At 36.8% G+C, this 23536-nt stretch overlaps 2 protein-coding genes across 2 annotated transcripts in view; one reads left to right on the plus strand and one right to left on the minus strand.

The window, feature by feature from the left end:
• LOC136040987 (ADP-ribosylation factor GTPase-activating protein 2-like) overlaps positions 1-16284 on the plus strand; it is a gene marked incomplete at its 5' end in the record, with an annotated part of 28710 nt that extends 12426 nt beyond the window's left edge. The window contains 4 exon segments of the mRNA XM_065725472.1: positions 2204-2356; positions 3575-3794; positions 7532-7756; positions 16079-16284. Of these exon segments, the coding sequence (XP_065581544.1) occupies positions 2204-2356; positions 3575-3794; positions 7532-7756; positions 16079-16096 (616 nt within the window).
• Positions 16285-19356: 3072 nt separating this feature from the next.
• On the minus strand, positions 19357-21279 carry LOC136041097 (uncharacterized). The gene has a single exon (XM_065725650.1). The coding sequence runs from the start codon at positions 21277-21279 to the stop codon at positions 19357-19359; it is 1923 nt and encodes a 640-aa protein (XP_065581722.1).
• Positions 21280-23536: the final 2257 nt, after the last annotated feature.

A 23536-nucleotide genomic window follows, 5' to 3' on the forward strand; every position in this document is an offset into this window, starting at 1 on the left:
AATTCTCCTATTTTTAAGCAACTTTTTTTATTCCTAAATTAATGGTGCCACGTATGATTAGATGTCTGGTTTACCGCAAGTTTTTTATCGATGTTCTAGATGATTGTTGAACCTTCTTTTGAAAAAGTCAACGGGAAACTCTTAGGGATAAATTCTCCTGGAAGATGATTCCAAATGGAAGGGTAACTATAATGAAGCTGTTATTCAAATACTCTCTTCTGGGCTTGCCAACCTCAAAATAATTGGACCGAGCTGTATGTCGATAAATAGTACATATGTACATAATACGCGTAAATTATATATTATAATATGTTTTTTGTTGTTGGATCTAAAATAACAATAAAAATTTGAATGATTTCAAACTAATAAACTGTTCTCGAGTCATAAATGAATTAATTAAAAACTTAATCAGTCAAATTTAATATTTATGCTATATTACTATGGTCTTAATATTTTCCTTAATCCCCAAGAATTGGGGATTAAAAGAACACACATATACTGCTTAGTTCACGATTAGGCTACGTAGTACATTTTCATGAGCCACTGCTTACCCCACAAAAATGTAGCGAGAATTTCTAAGAAATATTACTATTACTACTAAAAACGCACTGTGGCACCAAGCTGCCTGAGGCAAACACAGCTACGCACGCTCCTCCTTCATCCCGATCTATTCAAAGCCTCCCTCTTTACATCCGCCCAAGAAGTTCCCATCTTCCTTAAATCTTTCCTCACGACATCCTTCCACCTCATTTGGGGACAATCTTCTTTTCGTTTGGCCCTAGGCGGTTGTCTGACAAGGACGATCTTGGGCAATCTGTCATCCTTCATCCGCAGAATGTGTCATAGCCATCTCAACCCTTCTCTCATTATAGCCCTGGAAAGTGGGATTGACACACATTTTTCGTACAGCTTACTGTCTGAGATACGGTCACTCAGTGGGGTGCTCATAACAATCCGTAGGAAGATCTAGAAAAATATTTTCCAGAGTGCCAGAACGTTTCAGAGAGCTATACTTGACCATGCCTGACCACTGTCATCACTCTAGCTTCCGATATTCTAATTTTGGTGCGCAGACAGATCTTTATATTCTTCCAGAGTTTTTTCAACTGTGAAAAAACGCCCTTAGCCTTGGGTATTTTATTTTTAACATCTTGACTACACCCATTGTCTTTATTAATAACACTACCTAGATAACACTCAATCATATCGACTTATTTCCGTCTTTACTTTTAACTTAAGCATTGAAAATAGTTACTGCCCCTGAATCAGAGATAAGGATTATTCTTTTCTACTTTGAAAATTTGTTAAAACGTTTTGTTTTTTTTTAGGTTCTATGGACTTGGGTCTGCTCTTTAATAGGCTGCAGCTATTGCTGTAACCATAATGCGTGCTATCCCTATATTAGTCTACAACTATTATAAATTCTAAGTATGAGCTTATTGTTGATACTCGCCTACCTACTAGGTTTCCATTTTGCTTTCTATCTTTACCATTTTTATTTTACCATTTTACTTTCTATCTGCTTATCAGATTTCAACTGTAATAAGGTTGGAGTATGGGATATAAATTTGAATTGGAAAAACCTGAAGAAACTTGATGGAACATCATTTGGTTGCTGTACTAAAATGTTTTCCGTGCCGAAACCAGCCAAAAAAATACTACTAGTAAAATGCTATAATTTATTTTTAATTCTGCCAATAAAATGAACAAAAAAGGGCAAATGAAGAAAATGAAAAATAGAAAATTTTTAATTTTTATTTAAAAGCTTTTATTTTTCTACATAGAAAGATTTTTTTTCAATATTCTAGTCTCCCGTCCATTCTTTATTTTAAATTACTCAATACTGAATGGCTTTTAAAGAATCAAGAACATAAAAAAGAAAAGCCCCCTGGACCTACTCTAGTGGGGTCAGTATAATATGTATAGTCTATTAATACCTAAGCACCACAATTGTTAAATGTGCTATTAACTGTTACAAAATAATGAGATATTTTAGAGCAGAGTCACATATTCAGCGGTGTTGCCACGTTGAACTGTGAAAACAGATGAGTAAAACTATAAAGAAAAGATAAATATTTTGTTTTGGAAGGTAACTACGATTGAGATTTAATTTATTTGTTGTAACCATTTTGCCTTCCTTAAGCTCGTACAATATTTTTTTTACTGTTCTTCTAAACGCTTGTTATTTATATATTTATTCAAGGTCTGTAAGCCATTCTGCATTTTCTGATATGGAAGCTATTGTGCAAGAAGGATCCAGAGAGAAGCTGGCAACCCTGCCTGGGTCTTCCCGTACTGACATCTTTGAAGATTATAGCGATGATTTTGTCCTTGTTGGAACAACCTCTTCTTCTAAGTATGTTCCTTTGTTGTTTCTAGATTAGATTAGTATAGCTACTTACAACTCATTACAGTATCAAGCCGCTTGAGAATACACTGTTGTGCCAAATGCTTCATAGTCCAAACCCGTTCAAAGCTTCAATCTTTACTGCTTCTATGAAGTTTCAATTTGCATCAATGTATGGCTTCTTTGGTACATGAAAAAAAAAACAATGAGAAACAAAAATAGAAATCATGAGAAACTAAAAAAGCCGAGTAAAAAACAAGTTAAAAACCCGAAAATGAGAATTAATTATCATCCAAAATAAACTAAATCAAATATAGCATAGTCGCTCCCGACAAATGCAGGTATTGACTAAACTTTCCGTTAGAAGAAAAAGCTGAAAAATACGGAAAAGTAAAAGAAAATTTTGTTACTACTTAGATTCGTAAGCAAAAAGTATTGTATGTTTATTTGTTCAATATTTGATTTTTATTAATGGTACTTTTATGGGTTTTAGCTCCTTTTTCAGCTTTTTTAAGTTCTTGCTTACATTAGTTTTTGGTTTTCATCCGTGCCGGAGACTGCTTTATCGGCACATAAAATTTCTGTTGTTTTTTTGTTTTTTTTTGTCTTTCACTGGTTTTTTACCATTTCTACGCTATAGCTTTTTCTTTTGTTTTAGAAGATATTTTTTCAAGGTTTCCTGTTTTCAGTTTATACGAGTAAGTTCTATTTTGTTTTTATTGTTTTGTCTCGTAGTTCCATATTGTTTTTACTCTGAAATTATTTTCATCATTAAGTAATTAATAGCTATCTGTTTTATAATAATTTACAATTTATAATGAAATTAAGGGCAATTTTATAATTGAATGTGAACATTTTATCAATGGAAGGCTTATTTTAAATACAATTTTACCGTTGGCATAATTTAATTTAAAAAGCTTACCCGAGACTGACATAATCAGAAATAAACCAATATTTTCGGTATGACCTAATTGTATAACTCAATATATGACCCACTTTTCGAGGACAAGAAATCTGATTCAAATGAGAATCTAGCAGAATATGCAAAAAGTGCCTTTGTTTTCGAGTGACTGTAAATCCAAACGAAGAGAGTGGGACAAGGTAAACCTTTGTTGTCGAGTGACGGTACCTTTGTTGTACATTTGTTGTCGCGTGACGGTAAATCCAAAAGAAGAGAGTGGGATAAGGCAAATATCAGGAACTTAACTTTAATTTATTCTTGTATAGGAGTAGTCTGAAGTCAATTGATGATCTTCTGAGGCAGTCTTACGCCTCAAAGACTTCGGATTTCTCAGGGAGTGGTCGATCATCAGGAAGTGCTGTTCGAGAAGCTCCACGTTCTAACTTTAGCTCCAATTTTGCAAACAGTGACGAAGCATCGAAGAAATTCGGAAATGCTAAAGCAATCTCAAGTGAACAATTTTTTCAAGACAATTCCAGTGCTGATGTAAGCATTATTTCATTCATATTTTACTATTAGTTTCTGTTTTGTTTTATTATTATAAAATTGCTATATAAAATTGAATGGTGCATTGAAGCTTGGCTTGGCGGTGCAGAGCTAAGGGATCGATCCGCATTGCAGCTAGGCTGGTTGTCAGGCTTGCTACTTGTCCCTTCAAAGCCATGGCAACTAAGCCGCGACGTTCTATGTCGCTCTGCAATGGCTGTTGCTATTGCTGCACCTATTTGCTGCACAACAATGGCTCTGCAGGATTTTAATCTTGCTACACATTGCTGCACAGCAATGGCTCTGCAGTATTTTAATCCTTTCTTTTATATTTATACAGTTTTTGTTGTACTATGGTTGTTTGTTATGTTTTATTAGTGTGTTGTTATTATTATTTTTATGAACACTTTTATTCTGCTTTATCAAACTTTGATGCTTCATTCAAGACCGTAGGCATTCTTTTTCATCGGGAGTGGTTCCAAAAAACCTTCAAAAATTTGCTTATTTACATTTTGTTGTGTTTTTACGAGTCGGACGAATTTTTTTATGGGGGGGGGTTCAAACTGCAGGAAAGGGAACTACATCAACTTTCTTGACTTGGATTCAAGCGGTTTTCATACACTAAGTTTTGATACCCTGTCATGTCGCATTTCCTAAAAACCTTGAATGAAGTTTCAAGATGTTCCTTTTACCAGAAGCTGTTTCTCAGAACATCTTCCTTCAGTTTTCTGTCAAATCTATGCAGTGTTGTATACTGCCTTCTGTATTTCCTTGTCCAATTTTTTTTTAAATCAAAATTACATCTCTTATTACTTTGGGATCAAACGGGCTTTGAGATCAATGGGCTTGAAACTCAAAAAAGGGTGGGGGTGCATAAGAAAGAAGAACGTCAACGAAAAAACTGACATAATTCAATTGTTTTGGAGGCTTGTCGGCAAAGTCTTCTATATATTACAAGCCAGGTCCGACCCTGGCCTTCAGAAGCCTTGTACGAAATTAAGAAAATGAATTAACGTGCTATTTTATTCCTAGATTAGGATCACCTTGTTGCGAAAGATTTTTTTTTAATTGTTTAAAAATTAAATTAAAATTAAATTAAATTTGCTTTTTTTCTTAATTTTAAATTAAATTTGCTTCTTTTTTTGCACAAAGCTTGTGAAAAGCTTGTTGCCCTTCAGTTCTTGGTTACTGTAACTAAAATGCAGCTAGAACTTCTTCATTTTTTTATGGACATTTTTGTTCGTAATAAATATACGTAACTTACGAAACGGACTTCTATATTTCTATATTTTTATTACGTTTATGAGGGGGTTCACCCCCTCGTCAATACCTCGCTCTTCACACTAAAGCTTGAATTTTGTCCCATTTCTTTAAGAATGACCCCTGAACCACAAAGGCCGTAGAATAAATAGTTGATATTACTAAAAATATTTTAGCGTAAAGAGAGAGGTATTGAGGAGGAGACGAACCTCCTTATATATTTAATAAATTCCGTTTGTTTTATGTTTTGATGATGCTCCTTAATTCCAGTTGAAAAGACTTTTTCTTATGTATTTTCTCATTGTTTTTATTTAAATGATGCTAGAAAATCCTGCGCCCCCTTCATGGAAATTCTCTTCCCTCATGATAAATTTCTCCATGGAACGATCCTCCCACGTAACCCTCTCCTTGTGAAGGGCAATAAAAATGCTTTTATTGAAATTGCAAACTTTAATGTATAACATATAGAATCAGATTAGTCATTTAACGATCCATGGCCTGCCCTGAATTCAAACGATTTGTCAGTTTTTCACAAAGAATATCACAGGCGTTAGAGACCAGGGCGCTGCTTAAACCTAATTGCAAGTTCATTAAATGAGCTTAGAAATTTTCAATTACTTTGAACTTTGCTTCAAAAGTAATTTGTTTTTTCCTAGATTATAGTTTCCGAACTTCGAATGGATGGAAGGGGGATGAAGCTGTTGAGAAAGGGTAGCTGTCGGTGATACTGTAATTCGCCCTTACGAAAAACACGTGTTTGAAAATTTAAAGTAGCAAGGATTGTGAACGAAGGTTTAATTGTTTGAATTGGTTAATTTATCAATTATAAAAGCTCTATATATCTTAATAATTTAGAATATTAATCTAAAAGAAAAAGTCTTATTGAAAAAGATAAAAGAAAAAGAAACTTTTTTGAAAAATCAAGAAAGAAGAATCCAAGCCAAAAATACGGCATACAATTGCTTAAGACAAAGGCAGATTCAGGGCAAAGTCTGGAAGGGGGGTATAACAAAAACGCCAGTGATTGACCAAATTGACGTTTTTATTTTAAAAAAAGAGTAAGAAAAGAAAAAAACAGAATGAAGGTGCTAGACAAAATCTTGGGCTCCCCCCTGTCCTGTATCAGCCCCTGGCTTAAGAAGGTGCAGCTTCCCTTTGAAGGTATAGTTGTTTTTTGAAAATCGATATTTCTTAATGTTTTGATTTTTTAAGAACGAAAAGCGTTGTTGAATTTAACTAATTACTTTCGTTTATTTATTTTCACGGTTCAGTTTTGCAAAACTAATGAAAAAATGGTGTTGCGCTACAGGGGCATAGCTTCAGTATTTTTATTGAGGGAGCATAAAAGGTTCACATCCAGAGGATCAAGAGGCATGGGCTGTATAAGGATTTTTTCTCCAATTTATCGGGGGAAGGGGGCTGCCCCCCTTGCCAGCTGCAAACAACGCCACTGTTGCGCTAAAAACTTCATAATTCTGAAACCGCCACAACGTTTTGTTTCTTTGAGAAGTTTGGTGTTTGGCTTAGTGCAATATTCTTTTACGGGTGTTTCTATATATATATATATATATATATATATATATATATATATATATATATATATATATATATCCGCTCAATTGAGCGGAATTTTTTAAAAAATTAGCCACATGGTAAAGTTGAATTCTATAATTGTTTAGTTCATTCAGGTTTTTTGCAATGTGTTAATATTTGTGATTTGGTAAAATTTATAATATTTAGTTTACCTATTGTTGCTAAAGGGAGGGATATATTAACAGGATAAGCTTGTTTTGGTTTTACTTGGTTGTTTTACATTTGCTGTTTTTTTTTTTTTTTTTTTTTTTCATGGGCATGTACTTTGGGGGTGATACCTGACGCGGGGATGCCATGGATATTCTGTGGTAGCCACAACACTGTGCTGGGTAGAGAATTTAGAGTGGCGAAACCCTATATAGGCCAGTGTATTCTCCTGATGAGCCCTTATGTTGGGTGTTGCCTCTGAATTATTTGTCTATATTATTTTTTCTATTGTTCGGTAAATGACGACTTATACTTATTGACGACATGACTGCCTGTCCATGGATTATTCTTTATGGTTGATTGTGTGTGGCTATGCTGTTTGACCTATGTGATTGTATGGATGAGTAGGGTTAAGGCCTCATTCAAGTGCTGGTCTATATTAATCACTAATTTAGGAAAACAGTCTTCCTTTTTTCCTTCTGTCTCTTTTTTTTTTTTTTTTTTTTTTTTTTTTTTTTTTTTTTTTTTTTTTTTTTTTATTATTATTATTTTTTTTTTGTGTTTGTGCTGTAGCATTGGTGATTTCTCTTTTCATGATATATATATATATATATATATATATATATATATATATATATATATATATATATATATATATATATATATATAAAGAAATCCCGTTTATCATTTGACGTTCCCTTTTTGTCTCGTATATTTTTATAACATTTTGTTTTTAGTATGAGCGTCAAGTCAACAATAGTCGCTTTGAAGGATCTTCCAGCATTTCATCTGCCGAATATTTTAATAGAACTGAAGTCCTTCCTGGGTCAAGATACCCACTGAATAATATCTCATTGCAAGCCCCGGATTTGGACGAAGTCCGGGAAAGTGTTCGTCAAGGCGTGACCAAAGTTGCTGGAAGACTGTCCTCCTTAGCTTCTGGAGTCATGAGTCAAATACAGGTAATGTTTGGAAGATTTGTTTAAAATTTCATCTTTTAACTACTTATTAATAAGATTGTGTGATTAAATTGTTTAATTACATTACATTATGTTTATTATATTTAATTGTTATATTCACTAATTTCATTCACGTTTTGAATATATTTATTGAATTGAATTTATTGAAAATCAGTTTAAATAATTTTAAATTAAACCTAAATTAAATTTGATTAAGAGCTTACCTATAGTTGCTTGAAAGTTTAAGAACTGTTTGTAGGATATTGTTTGTAGGAACTGTTTGAATGAGTATTTTTAACTTACGAATGGGTGATTTGATCTGAATGAAGTTTGATATTTAGAAGGACCTCGTGTCTCAGAGCTCCTATCTTAAATTTCAATCGGCATTAAGTCTCTTTTTCCTTATAAATCAATCCATTGATTCTTAGAATTTTGCTGGAGCTCATGCCATATGAGCCCTTGGCTCTTCCGACCTCGTCACAAGTGCCATATGAGCTCTTAGCTCTTGTTTATCTAACGTTGCAAAATTGTTGTTTCTTTTACTCAATTATTTGGTGCTAGTTTACTATTTATTATTGCTACTATCAATTATTAAGTGCATCCAAAAAGTCGCGGGTAGAAAATGATAAGAAAACTGTTCTTACTCGGGTCTCTTCCCACTCGAGAACGACTTTTTTTTCGTTTGGCCCTAGATGGCCAAACAAAAGACAATTATTTGTAATCCGTCATCCTCCATCAGCAAAACATGTCCTAGCCAACCCACCTTTTCTCTCATTATAGCTCTAGAAAGTGGGATGGAACCATATGTTTCTTACTGTGTAATGTTTGAAATACGGGTGCCTAAATTAATCTGTAATTTATAATTGTTGATCCGTTTCTTTTATACAATCCTAATGAGGGCTTATGCCAGATTTGCCTCTCATTCAATCGGACTATCTGTCTTGGTTTTTTTTTACAATTAGCCTTGGCTTGATGCCTTGACTTGATTTCCCTCTCTTATGACCTTTGGAGATTCCTCTGGAAAACATCTAAATTAATCCGCACTTAACTTAACTGCCTAAATTAATCCGTAACAATTTTTCTGGAAAACATCTACCTATTCCTCCTCTGTCCTCCTTAGCACCCATGTTTCAGAACCATGATTGACCATGGTCATTACCGTAGCTTTCAATATTCTAATCTTGGCTCGCAAACTTATCTTCCTGTTCTTCCAAACTTTTTTTCAACTGTGAAAACAAAACACCCTGGGCCTTGGGTATTCTACTTTTAAGGTCTTCACTGCATGCACCATCTTTACTAATACTATCTAGGTAAGTAAAGTTTTCCAGTTGATCGAACTCCTCTTTATCCAACATCACCTCTTCGCCATCTTTTATTACTAGTCTAAGCTACTTACTAAGCTAGTACTAAGCTACTTAGACTTATTAACATTTATGTTTTCATCTAAGACACTCAAATTATCAGCATAGTCTAATTCTAGGAAAGTTAACCTCTCCATTGATTCCTTTATCCCCCACTGCCTTTGTTGTTTTCCTTCCAACAAAGCCCATAAAAATGTTCCGTATATATGGGGGTAGAACGCAACTCAGCCCAACTCCTGATTTGAAACGGAACCAGCTATCAACCTCGTTTCTACTAACTCCAGCAATCACATTCTCGGAGATATCACTAATAACTTTAATAGATTTCTCTGTACTATACAAGAATAGAGCCTTTGCTAAAGCTTTTGTATCAGTTCAATTAAACGCTTGTTCATAATCTGAACTAAAGGCGTTTGATAACTCGGGCATTATTATTATTATTAACTTATTAATTATTTTTAGACATAGACAGACAGTTTTATTTCCATCCAAAACATATAAATTAAACAAACAATTTACCATAACGGCCACTCTTAAAGAATTTAAATAAAAACCTTGGGGGGGGGGGGGGTTGGTAAAAAAAATAATTAATATTAAATAATAAATAAATAAATACCCTTTCCTCCTATCACACTTCTTTCCTTTTTTAAAAATGGAATTTAACCATTCTCTTGAATGATGCGAGATAATATAATATCTGGCATATAATATTATATTATTATATTGTTAACTTGTTAATTATCAATTATTAACTTAAAGAGTGTGTTATAAAAAAAATGTATTAAAGAGTGTATAGTATTTTATTAAAGAGTGAAAATTTGGTCGACGCATCCTCTATCCTTCCTAAAACCACACTGTTCGTCTATTCAAACTTTATCTACATTGCTTTTTAGTTTAAAAAGCATCATCATAGTAAGTAATTTACTTCCTACAGAAATCAGGTTAATGCCTCTGTAAATACCACACTCAGTGTTATCATCTTTCATATAGCACCTGAGGACTTATAAGCAGATGGGGTTTTATAATTTTTTAATCCGTTTAGTTCCAGTGAAAAAGTTGTCAGGAAGCATATGGTACCGAACAGCTTAAGAAGGTTCAGTTGTCTTTGCCAAGCAACAGACTGTTAAAGTTTACATTCTTACAGACAAAAAGGGTTGGGGAAAGTATAACTAATTAGTTCTGCTTATTTGCTTTCACGGTTTAATTTGGCAACATTGACGAAATGTGGTTTTGGCCTGAACAATATTTGTACCTATTTTTATTGTGATATCCCTGTAATTTAAAAGTATCTGACCTACTTGTATATAATAAAAAACTATGTCAAGTCGTTATGCAATTTTTAACATTTAAAAAAAAAGTTTTATTCCTTTTTGTGCCAGTTAGTTCTTCATTAATTCACCATTGACAAATCCTTATTTATGTTGACCAATGACACTTCAGCCTTGTCATGTGCTTTCGTTTTGATCTTGCTAGATACCTTGAACCTTCCACTACTTGCGCCACTTGCTAACACCTTCAATGCCACATTCCCTGTTTTAGTTTTAATCCACTTTTACTTGGATCGAGTTGGCAAAAAAACACCCTTGGGCATAGAACTTCGCATTGTGTAAAATAACTTGAAATATTGATCGAAGAAGAAGAAGTTTAAGGCTGAGAGTTTAAGAGAAACTTGGACAGAGGGGGGAGGCAAAAGTGCGAAGATACCCCCCAAGCTATTAATGGTACATAGGGTGTCGAATATTGTTATGATTTAAGTATCCTAGATGAAAATCTTAGCAAAGTGAATCAATTTTTATTGTTTTTACTAGTTCAACGTACAGGAATAGGTTTAAAATATTATTAAGAAGACTAAGTCCCTAAGCCTAGGAACAAGTGGAAGTAAAGAAGTGAAGCTGGGTACCAGGAAGATCAATCAAGTGAACAGCTTCACTTGCCTAGGTAGTATTATTAGCGCAAATGGTGGGTGTAGTGAAGATGTTACAAGTAGAATAGCCACGGCCCAGGGTGTTTTTTCACAGTTGAAAAAAGTTTAGAAAAATAGGAAGATAAGCCTGCGAACCAAGATCAGAGTATTATAAACTAGAGTGATTACAGTAATCAATTATAGTTCTGAAGCACGAGTGCTCTGAAAAATGGAAGACTTACTAGATCTTTTGAGAGAAATTAAATAAAAAAAAACTAATTTTTTTAGCTGAAAGTAAGGAGCGACATTAAAACTTAAAACGAACAGAAATTACTCCGTATATGAAATGGGTTGTCCCCTCCGCAATCCCTCGCTCTTTACGCTAAAGCTTTTAATTGTTTTTAAAAGTAGAATTGTGGCAAAAAGTCAAACTTTAGCGTAAAGAGCGAGGGATTGTGGAGGGGACAACCCATTTCATATACGGAGTAATTTCTGTTCGTTTTAAGTTTTAATGTCGCTCCTTACTTTCAGCTAAAAAAATTAGTTTTTTTTTATTAATTTCTGAACGTTTTTGAATTAATGCATGTTTGGTTTTGGCTCTCCGCACATAAATTATTAAAATGAAATTTGCATATTAATTCCTTTTTTTGGCTCAATGGCTTTTTCTTAGTTTTGATCAGATGATTTTGAGAAATAAGGGGTGAGGAAGGAGGCCTAGTTGCCCTGTAATTTTTCGGTTACTTAAAAAGGCAACTAGAAATTTTAATTTTAACGAACGTTTTTATTAGTAAAAAATATGCGTAACTTAAGAATTAACTTACGTAACAAACTTTCATAACCTTATATTTTTATTATGTATACGAGGGGGTTTGTACCCTCGTTAATACCTCGCTCTTTACACTAAATCGTAAGTTTTGTCCCAATTCTTTAAGAATGACCCCTGAATCAGAAAGGCCGTAGAATAAATAGTTGAAATTACTAAAAATACTTTAGCATAAAGAGCAAGGTATTTATCTCCTCCTAAATACCTCACTCTGTATGCTAAAGTATTTTTAGAACCCCTCATATGCGTAATAATCTCTGTTCGTTTTAAGTTTCAATGCTACTTCTTCCTTTCATTTGAAAAAACGTTTTCATGTTTATTTTTCATTGTTTTCTTATAGTAATGCTAGAGAATCCTGCGCCCTTTTCAATGAATTTTTCTTCCCCCATGACAGATTCCTCCAATGAAAGATCCTCCAACATAGCCCCCTCTCCTCAGCCCCACCCCCAAATAAAATAAAATCCCCCTGAAAACGTCTGTACACTTCCCAATAACCATTACTATATGTAAACACTGGTCAAAGTTTTTAACTTGCAGCCCCTCCCCCAGGGATTGTGGGGGAGTAAGTCATCCCCAAAGACATAGTTATTATGGTTTTCGACTATGCTGAACAAAATGGCTATCTCAAAATTTTGATCCGTTGACTTTGGGAAAAAAATGAGCGTGGGAGGGGGCCTAGATGCCCTCCAAATTTTTGGTCACTTAAAAAGGGCACTAGAACTTTTCATTTCCGTTAGAATGAGCCCTCTTGCGACATTCTAGGACCATTTGGTCGATACGATGACCCCTGGAAAAAAAAAAAAACAACAAAAAAAAACAAACAAATAAACACGCACCCGTGATTTGTCTTCTGGCAAAAAATACAAAATTCCACATTTTTGTAGATAGGAGCTTGAAACTTCTACAGTAGGGTTCTCTGATACGCTGAATCTGATGGTGTCATTTTCGGTAATATCCTACGACTTTTAGGGGGTGTTTCCCCCTATTTTCATAAATAAGGCAAATTTTCTCAGGCTCGTAACTTTTGATGGGTAGGACTAAACTTGATGAAACTTATATATTTAAAATCAGCATTAAAATGCGATTCTTTTGATGTAGCTATTGATATCAAAATTCAATTCTTTAGAGTTTTTGTTACTATTGAGCCGGGTCGCTCCTTACTACAGTTCGTTACCACGAACTGTTTGATAAACTATGGATATTGTTTCGGATACCTGACTGGCTGACCGTATCATAACTAGTAGATTTTACGAAAAATATGGTTCAGTACTTCTTTCTAGGGCTATATTTAGAGAAAGGATGAGACAGCTAGGACCCGTTCTACAGATGATTGATGACAATTGCCAAAGGTTGTCCTTCTCAGCCAACCGTCTAGGGGCCAAACGAAAAGTGGGTGTTCTAGAATGGGCTGTGAGGATGTCGTAAGGAAGATTTGAGGAAAATTGGAGCTTCTTGTGAGGGTATAAAGAGAGAGGTTTTGAATAGATTGAGATAGAGGGGTAGTGTGTGTCGCTGTGTTGGCCTTAGGTGGCTTTATGCTGCAGTGACTAGTAGTAGTAGTAGAAAAAATGGTTTTTATGGCACTTGGTATTTACTAAGTGACATATAGCGATCGCAATTTCTCTGTCGGTCCCGGTTTTGCTAGTTCGGGCACTTCCAGATAAACTAGGATGATGAAAGTTGTTAGGCATATCAGGGACCAAACCGGATTAAATTAGAAATAGTCTCTTCCCCGATTCAACTGAGGGACGGTTAATTCGGAAAATTAGGTATTTTTACCTTATGAACAGGTGATCGTATCTTAGTGAAATTGAATAATTAGAAGGATCTCGCGCTTCATAGGTCTTGTTCTAAATCCCGACCAGATCCGGTGATATTGGGGGGAGTGGAAAACGCTTAGAGTGGAGAGATCGGGATGAAACTTGGTGGGAAGAATAAGCACAAGGCCTAGATACGTGATTGAAATAACCGGGCCGGATGTGTACTCTTTTGGGGAGTTGGGGGGATTTTAAGTGCTTTGGCGAGTTCGGTACTTCTAAACATGCTAGGACGTTGAACATTGGTAGGCGTGTCAGAGATCTGCACAAATTGACTGGATAACAGTCATTTCCCAAATTCGACCATCTGGGGGAGGGGGCTGGAGGGATGGTAAATTGTGAAAATTGAGGTATCTCTGTCTTAAGAATGGGAGATTGGATCTTAATGAAACTTGATATATAGAAATATCTTATGTCTCAGATGCTCAATTTTCAATTCGAATCGGATCCAGGGGCATGGGGAAGGGGGTGGAGGGTAGAAACGGAAATCTCGGAAAACGCATAGAGTGGAGAAATCGGGATGAAACTTGATGGGAAGAATAAGCATAAGTTCTAGATACGTGATTGACATAACCGGACCGGATCTGCTCTCTTTGGGGGAGTTGGGGGAGGGGGATTGTAAGTGCTTTAGTGAGTTCGGTGCTTCTGAACATCCGACGATGATAACTGGTAGGCGTGTCAGGGACCTGCACAAATTGACTTTCTAACAGTCGTTTCCCCGATTTGACCATCTGGGGGGGGGGGAGAGAATTTAAAAAAATGAGGTATTTTTAAATTACGTTTGGGTGATTGTATCTTAATGACATTTGATATTAGAAGGACATCGGGTCTCAGAGCTCTTATTTTAAATCCCGACCGTATCCGGTGATATTGAGGTGGGAGTTGGAGGGAGAAATATGAAATCTTGAATGACGCTTAGAGTGGAGAGATCGGGATGAAACTTGGTGGGAAGAATAAGCCCATGTCGTAGATACATGATTGTTGTAACCGGACTGGCTCCGCTCTCTTTGGGGTTCAGTGCTTTGGTGAGTTGGGTGCTTTTGGACGTGCTAGGACGATGAAAATTGGTAGGCGTGTCAGGGACCTGCACAAATTGATTTGATAACAGTCGTTTTCCCCGATTCGACCATCTGGGGGCCTGAAGCGAGAGGAAAAATTAAAAAAAAATGGGTATTTTTAACTTACGAAACCTCGTGTCTCAGAGCTCCTATCTTAAATTTCAATCGGCATTAAGTCTCTTTTTCCTTATAAATCAATCTATTGATTCTTAGAATTTTGCTGGAGCTTGTGCCATATGAGCCCTTGGCTCTTCCGACCTCGTCACAAGTGCCATATGAGCTCTTAGCTCTTGTTTATCTAACGTTGCAAAATTGTTGTTTCTTTTACTCAATTATTTGGTGCTAGTTTAGTATTTATTATTGCTACTATCAATTATTAAGTGCATCCAAAAAGTTGCGGGTAGAAAATGATAAGAAAACTGTTACAGGGAGTTTTGCCCTCAACTCTTCTATAGTTTACACATCTGCGAAGAAGGCAAGATTTATCGTATCCTCCATCGCCAATCTCTAAGAGATGATCACTAGTAATTTTGACCTTTTCCTGTGTTGGGAGGTGCGTATTGTAACGTGCATATTATTGCATGACAGTTCTTATATGACGCATCTGCGTCGTGCTTAAGTGTGGAGGAGAAATTTACGATAATAGACATGTTCTTTGGCAATAAATGTGTGGAATTTGAAGACTTAACAGAAATTTAACTCAGTGAAAATTGTTGGGTGAATTTTGGAATGAATAGATTGCTAGTGTGTTTGGTTTCCGTGTGTTTTGTGAAGCGAACATTTTCGAATGCCCAATTTTTCGCCCATGTTTTTTTTTTAAATCTTCCTTTTCAATAGCAATTGTTTCCCTAAAAGTAGCTTTTCCTGGTAAGGGAGGGTCAAAATAGCGAATGCTCTGCTTGAATGGCAACCCTTTCTGGGTCCACTTTTCATTTCTGAAAGTAATGACCGGTTATGCAAGGCACTTACTTGGGGTGTGTGTGCTGGGATATCCCTTCTAGGTGTGCATTCAAATGTCTACATTTTTACATTCTTTTGTTTTTGTACCTTCTCCTTTGGTTGTGACTTTTCCTTTCTAGGACATGTAGCAAAATCAACAAGTTTATTTTCCTTTTTTTGTTCTTTTTTTGCATATAGTAACTTCTTTTGAGGGAGTAGGGTTTTGCGAATCTATTGAGGAAACATAAGGTATATAAAATTATAAAAATAAGTTTACTGGCGCTCAACTTCGTATTTTAGAGAAGTAGATAACTAATTTTTCCAGTCTAAGTCCTTATACTGTATACCCACGCCTACTCCAAAGTATTTCTGCGCATATGCCCTTGAAGAAAAACATTTGTGATTTTTCTTTCTTTACTTTCAGGACAAATATGGAGTATAAGCATCGGTGCCAGATAGAAGAAGAAAAAGACCAGGGTTTTTAGTTGATTTTGAATTCTTTGCTTTTGGATTTTGGGCTATTTTTAATTGTTATTCTTAGTTCGATAGAGAAGAGTTGCCGCTTAAAATCGTGTTTTGTATGATTGGACCTTATGATAAATAAATATTCTTGTCATTATCACAAAAAAATGGTCAGATTTTAATTTTTTTTTATTCTTTGACGTGCTTTTACTATGTTTTAATCACGGGGAGGGGGGCAGTTCACGAACTGGCTAGTTCAATAAAATGTAGGGGTGGGGACAAGGATATTTTTTTAATTGCTTTATGAATATACAGAAAAAAAACGTGTTTCAAAATCTGCGGGTTGGATTTTTTTTATGAAAATACCAAGAAAAGGGTATTATCAAGGTCTATTGGGGCAGTTTTGGTGCCAATACAATAGAAACCCAGCAGTGTAACGGTTCTGTATTCTAATAATGTATATTTTAACTTGAAATTTCGAAACGAAGTAATTGCCCTTCTCTGGAAATGGCTATATGGGCTATGATTTAAAAAAAACGTTAAGATGGTTAGGACAACGTTTAATGGACGAAGAATGATGGATTTCCAAAGACTGTGTTTCTTGCTCATCCATCTGAGGCCAAATAAAAAATAGTTCCTCTCAAATAGAATGGGTGGAAGTCAGGAGAAAGCATTTCAAGGAACTTGGAACTTCATGAAATAGTTAAAGTAAAGTACTTACTGTGTTAAAATTTGAACCTATTTAAAGAACTTAAAGCCTGAGTGGTTGGTGCATGCGGAAATATAAATCGGTATAAAAAAAAATAGTTTTTGAGCAATGACATCTTACCGGTCGTACACTCTATCTTTGTATAATAGGAATATCCTATTCTGTGGTTCTGCTAAAAGAATCAATTTGTACTCTGTCTTGTTTTAACTCTCAAAGCACCAATGATGGTGAAGACAGAATCTGATTGTTTAAAATTGGTTAAGTTTGTACTTGCATAACACAGCACAAAGGATTGTAAAGATGGAATCTGATTGTTTGAATTGGTTAAGTTTGTAATAGCATAACATAGCACAAAGGATTGTGAAGATAGAATCTGATTGTTTAAATTGGTTAAGTTTGTAATTGCATAACACAGCACAAAGGATTGTGAAGATGGAATTTGATTATTTGAATTGGTTAAGTTTACAATTGCACAACACAGTACAAAGGATAGCGAAGATAGAATTTGATTATTTGAATTGGTTAAGTTTACACTTGCACAACCATATACATGCATATTAAACCCTATTACCATATGAAAACCATACAACCATATTGAAAAATTAAGAAAAATCAGGATATTGATGTTTAATTTAAAAAAAAGTCTTCTGTTATGCAGTTCTGGGTAGTTCAGGCACAAAAAAAGCATATCAAGGATTTCTTTCTTGCTTTCTTTAAAAAAATTAAGTATTTGTCGTTTGATAATTAATTTGAAAATACTATTTTTTACAACAGAAGTTTTTCAAAGAAAAGTAAAGATCAACATTGAACCAAACATGAGCAAAAAAAAACAGTCAAACAATTTTTCAGGCGTGAAACTAGCATAATTCCCCATTTATAAATAAATGAGACCCAAAACAGAAAAAACACAATAAATAACCAAGTTAAACTCAAAACAAGCAGAAACTAAGAGGAGTAGGACTCATGCTCCCCTTGCCTTCTAAAGATCAGAACATAAGTTGCACTTTACTGAAAACTATCCTTATTTCAAGCTGTGTGTTTTATATCTCATACCACAAAAAAAGAAAAAAAAATACTATAATAATTCATAACGAAGACTACTAAAAATAAATGAATGGGGATTGACAGTTTGATATGTATGCTCATATTCACTCCTGAAAGTCTTAATAATAATAATAATCTTTATTCTTTCCCTTTATCACAATGCAATAACATGGGTATCGTCAAACAAAAAACGAAAATAGAAAAACGCAAAAAGACGCAACATAAAGAACACACATGATGAGCTATCACTTCGATTTGAGGATATTGTCGTTGTAGTGCTTCACGAAGTATGGAACGAAGGAGTTTAAAAATCTTGTCGTTGAGTGTGTAGGCGGGCATTCTAACAGTTCTTTTCCCTCTTTAAAAGTTGCCACCCTCGTCTTGTGTGCGTGAGTCACTGAAGTAAACTGAGGCAGGATATCTCGGTGCGTCGGGGCCTTCAGGATGTGAGCTCCAAACTTCATCAGTGTTTCGTGCCTCCTTTCATCCAGGGTTGGGAGCCTGAGTTCGCTCAAGCTTTCTTCGTAGTTTTTGTAATTTGATCCAAGAATTATTTTGCAGGCTCTTGTCTGAATTGTTTCAAGCTGACTTCTGTCTTTCTCTGTGAGCGATGGGTGCCAGACAAGACAGCCATACATGACTATGGGCATTACATAAGTTTTGTAGCACGAAAGAAGGAGTTGCTCTGTCATTCCAAACCTTTTGAGATTTGCAAAGGATTTTAGAAGACCAGCTGCTTTTGCTGTGATCTGGTTGATGTGATCTCCGAACCTAAGATCGTCACTTAGTGTGATGCCGAGTATTTTAACGGATTTCTTTGTTTGGAGAGGTGCAGGTTCGTCAATGCTCTTCTTCTTTAGGAAGTTGACACGCAACACACAGCTTTTCTCAAGACTTAGCTGGAGCTTCACTTGATCAGCTTGATCCCGAAGCTCTGCAACCAGGGGCTCGAGTTGGTCGTGTGTTTGTGGAAGGAATCGTAGTAGACTTATTGAACAGTCGTCTGCGAACTCGTACCTTTGTTTATGTTGTCTCATCAGTCGGTTGATTACAATGACAAATAAGATGGGACCTAGCTTGCTTCCTTGGGCTGTTCCACATATGATGTCTTGGAAGTTGGATGCTTCCCCGTTTTCAAGTTGTACGCACTGTTGACGACCAGAAAGGAAACTTGCGATGATGCACAGCAGAAACTGCGAGACCTCCAGGGCACGGGCTTCATTGATAACAGTCTCGTGGTCAAGGAGATCGAAAGCTTTCACGAAATCAGGAATTATTATATCAGCAAGGGCCTCCGAAATCTCTAGATGCTCTAGTAGATCATGAAGTAATCTGACCAGATAATGTGTTGTGCTGTGCCCTCGACGAAAACCGAACTGCATAGGGTCGATTTTATGTTCTACTTCTGCTAGTAGCCACTGTAGAATAAAGTCTTCAAAGACTTTCGAGATGATGGGCGTCTTCGAAATCGGCCTAAGGTCTGACGGTTAGGTCGGTGATGTTTTCTTCGGAATAGGTGTGATATATGTCTTTTTAAATTTATCTGGAAGAACGCCTTCCAGTAGACATATATATATAGACATAGTAGACATCATAGCCAATGGTGTGGCCAGGAAGGAGGAGCATGCGTGTATCAGCCTTATAGGAATTTCGCCGGGGTAAGAGGCTTTCCTAATATCTAGGTGTTCGAGTTTTTCTTGGACCTGGGAAACTGTGATGACAGGGATGGTTTCAATCGGACCATTCTGTGGTAAAGTATTGAGGGGAGGCTGTTGGCGGCAAATATTTGAGAAGTGGGCATTAATTATTTCTGCGGTTAAATTCTTTCCTTGCTCGTCCTTCAGAATGGATTTTGACTTCTGCTGTCCCATTAACTTCCGTACAGTTGTGTGGAACTTCCTTGGATCACTGGCTGACAACCTAGCGAATATTTGGTGTCCACACAGACGCCTAGCTTGCTTTAGTAGTCTCACTACTATATTTCTCTTCCGTTTATATTCATCACAATGGGGCTTTGTCTTGTAAAGCATGTCTCGCTCTCTCATTGCAGCTTTTATGTTCGGGTTAACCCATGGTTTGCTCTGTGGCTTAATTGTAACTCGCTTCTCAGGGAAGAATCGTTCGTACTCTCGAGTCGTTTTCTCATAGAAGAGTTCGGTCATGTTGTTTGCATTTTCGTCTTTGAAAAGGCGGAACCAGCATACCGAGTTGAGCCATTCTCTGTAGCCAATTATGCCTTCCTCTGTGAGCGGACGGTAAGTGAACTGGGTTGGTTTACTAGGTTCCACTGTCGACTTTGGTCGCAATAGAACAGTTGCGTGGTCGCTGGTTGAGAGTGGTGCTTCTGCCGAGGGATCTAAGTAGAAATCACCAAGTGTAGTGAAGATCAAATCGAGGATGTTTTCTCCTCTTGTTTTTACATTAACTATTTGACGAAGGGCTGTAGAGCTCTCGATCCAGTTCGGCTTCAGGTCGTTGAAGTCCCCGCAAAGAAAGATTCCAGCATATGGGTATTTAGTTCTGATAAGGTCGCAACTTTGTTGGAGATATTCCACTAGTTGTCGCCGGTATGGTCCTCTTGGAGGGAAATATACTGTGGCATATATCAGTGACGACACTTGACGAGATAGGTCTTTTGCTCGTGCCCAAAGCCATGAAACTTCGATGTCATGGGTCTTTGGCACTGAGACATCCAGGATCCTGTGAGGCATGTTTTCTTTGCAGTAGAAACCGCCACCGTGCGTCATAGGCTCACCTGATGCGCTGCAGCGTGGGGAAATGTAACAGGAGTACCTGTCGATAATGGCCAAAGCCGAAGACGAAATCCATGTTTCTGTCATACACATGACGTCAATGTCGCGTTTCCTTAAGAAAACTTCCATATCTTCTGTCTTGTTGCTGAGAGAGCGAACATTCGACAGGGCTATTGTTGGAAAGCGGTAAGTTTGGGTTGGCTTCGTATTAAAAACTGTTTTCTTTTTCCCTCTTTCCAGATTGCAGAAAGAAGAATCAGGAGTCTCTAGACTTAGACCTTGAGTATTTATTGAGGTGGAGGTGGTGATGATGCAGTTTGGATTTGTTTTGATTTGCTGTGGCCAGGGGAGTCCCTTTCCGGGTAGAAGGTTATTTGACAGAGTCGATTTGGTTTGGGATTTACCTGTTTTCCTCCCTTTTTGCAGGTTGTCGTGGTGATTGTCAGATGGGCTCCTCAAGTTGCAGAACGCTGGGCTGAAGCTTTGTTGGTCTTGCTCCCCATTTGACAGATTATATGGTGGAGGTATATTTCTGTAGAATTGGCACCAAGAAGGCGACAGCTCAGATAACGGTGGGTTGCGGATTCCTGGCCTTTTCATAGTTATTATTTGTAGAGTTGATGGTGGGGGTGTCAGGCGGTAGTAGTCAAGTAACATATTATTCACTGTTTTGTCTATGGTTCTTTGTTGCTATTGTTGTGTTTGATCTGTTGCTACTCGCTCATGGATGGCATTTTCAATTCTTTTGAGATTCCTTCTTTCTGCTTGAGTCTGTAGCTGGAGTCGTGTAAGATCAGGCCCTATGTAGATCTCACAGCGGGTCTGGGGATCTGTAGAATTTCGCAAAATTCTGGCATTTTTCAGAATGGTATTTCGTTTTGCCAAAGTTGAAGCATCATCTCGGAGCTTTGCAAGGAGCTTTCTTGGTTTGTCATTTTCTCTTGTTCTTCCTAGTCGCCTAGTCTGAATAAAGTCATCGATTTCTAAGGTGGCTCCTAAGCTGTTCTTTCAGCAAAGTTCAATGATTACTTGTGACTCTATTCCATTAAGATTATCAGACTCAGGAATCCCCGCTATGACTAAGTTACGTCGTTTTTCTTCCCGCAATTGCTTCTCCTTTTCAGCTAATAGAAGCGTTTCGATTGGGTTGGTCACGTAGGCTGCAGTTGGTATACTTGCACCAAGACCGGCTGCTCCATTTTGAGCCACATGGGAATACAGTGTTTGATCGCCGGAATTTAGGGTTGATCGTCCCTGTTCATTTGGATTGACGGTTTTCGTGCGATCTGCCATTGTCCTAACTTGTAGCTGCAGATGGGTTACATTCCGCTTGGAGCAGGATGAACACTCGTATCGAAACAAGATTGATTTTGAGTCATGAAGTTTCATCGAAAGGACAATATCAGAGTTTATTCCACGGCAGGAGGCATGCTCCCACTCACTACAGAAAAAACAGCGAAATGATGTGCTGGCTTCTGTCTGGGTGTGGCAATAACTGCAAGGTTCGCTACGAGATTGTATGGTAGGGGTTTCGTGAACCAAAGGACTTTCACCGATGATCGAGGGTTCATTGTTGTCTAAAGACTGCGTTGAAGTAGTAGATACAGTAATGGAGCCTTGATTGTGCTGCCTTTGGCTGTTCGGAGTTCCGACTGTCGCGACTTTTGGTGTGTTAGTTACTTCTTTGCATCGATGACATTGCCACTTCCCCAATAATTTTTCAGTAGCTTCTTTGCTGTAGGTGACGGATGCACAGGAGAAATGTAACCACTTCGTGCAGGTACGACATTGAATTCCGCCTTGAGCTCTTGTAACGTTTTTCTTACATCTGAGACATGGATCACCAGCCATTTCTCAGAAAGCTCGTGTATACTGTTGTTTCACTATTCCACAATCAGTTCGCCAGCAAGCACAAGTCGCTACCTATAGGACAGGTTAATAATAATCTGAAGAAAGTCTATTTCAAATCCACGCACCAAGCACTGAATGAATACCCAAGTTACTGAAATAACCCAAGAACAAGGGAAGCGTAAGGACCCCCTCACCTATTCCCCGCAATTTACGGGTAACTGAATACCGGCGGGTACAATACGGCACTTCCGGGGGGTTCCTTCCCCTCTTCTGCTTGTTCTGAGAAAAAATCAGCACTTAATGAATGGCACTTAATGAAAGGTTTCTCCAAATGTAAAAGATAAACGAATCAGCGTAATTAATCTGCGGACTTTTGGAAGACAGATACTTGGCAACTATAGACCGGCGCTATATGAAAAGCCAAAAAAATATTGCTATATGAAAAAGGCGATGTAGATAGTGAGCTGGTCAATATGAGAAAAGAGATGGCGCTGATAAAAACATCCAGAGAAAAAGACCTATACTAGGAATTGGAGAAGGTCTCTCAAATTCTCCTTAGCTAAGAATCTATCTCTAGAGTGTAGAAATCACTATGAAAAAAACCTCAAAGTAATGCAGAAGCTTTATCCCATTAACAGCTAAGAATCAAACTCAACCACAATCACCCTGGATTTAGCATCTTAATAATTATGGCTTTATTAAAGTTTAAAAAAAGAGAAAACATCGAAGTTTATTTTGTTTTTAGTAACGTGCAAATTATATTCTGATCTTTAGACGGCACGAAGGACGTCAGCCCTACAACTGAATACCCTAAGCCCTTTGTGAGATACGCTCTTTGACAACTTCTATTTACATAGTGTGTTCTTATTTAGTTTCCTCTGGAAACTATAACTGTCCTCAGGATATTCTCTGAAATCTTCACCTTCATACCGTTAGCCTTAGTAGTGCTAGTATCGTAGTAGCGGTTGTAGTAGATGTAGTAGTAGCAGTGCCTAGTCGTTATGTTAGCAATGGTTGTATCAATAGTAGCAGTAGTAGGATACTTAATAGTATGTATGCTTAT

Source organism: Artemia franciscana, chromosome 21 (genome assembly GCF_032884065.1).
Source record: "Artemia franciscana chromosome 21, ASM3288406v1, whole genome shotgun sequence".
Taxonomy (NCBI): domain Eukaryota; kingdom Metazoa; phylum Arthropoda; class Branchiopoda; order Anostraca; family Artemiidae; genus Artemia; species Artemia franciscana.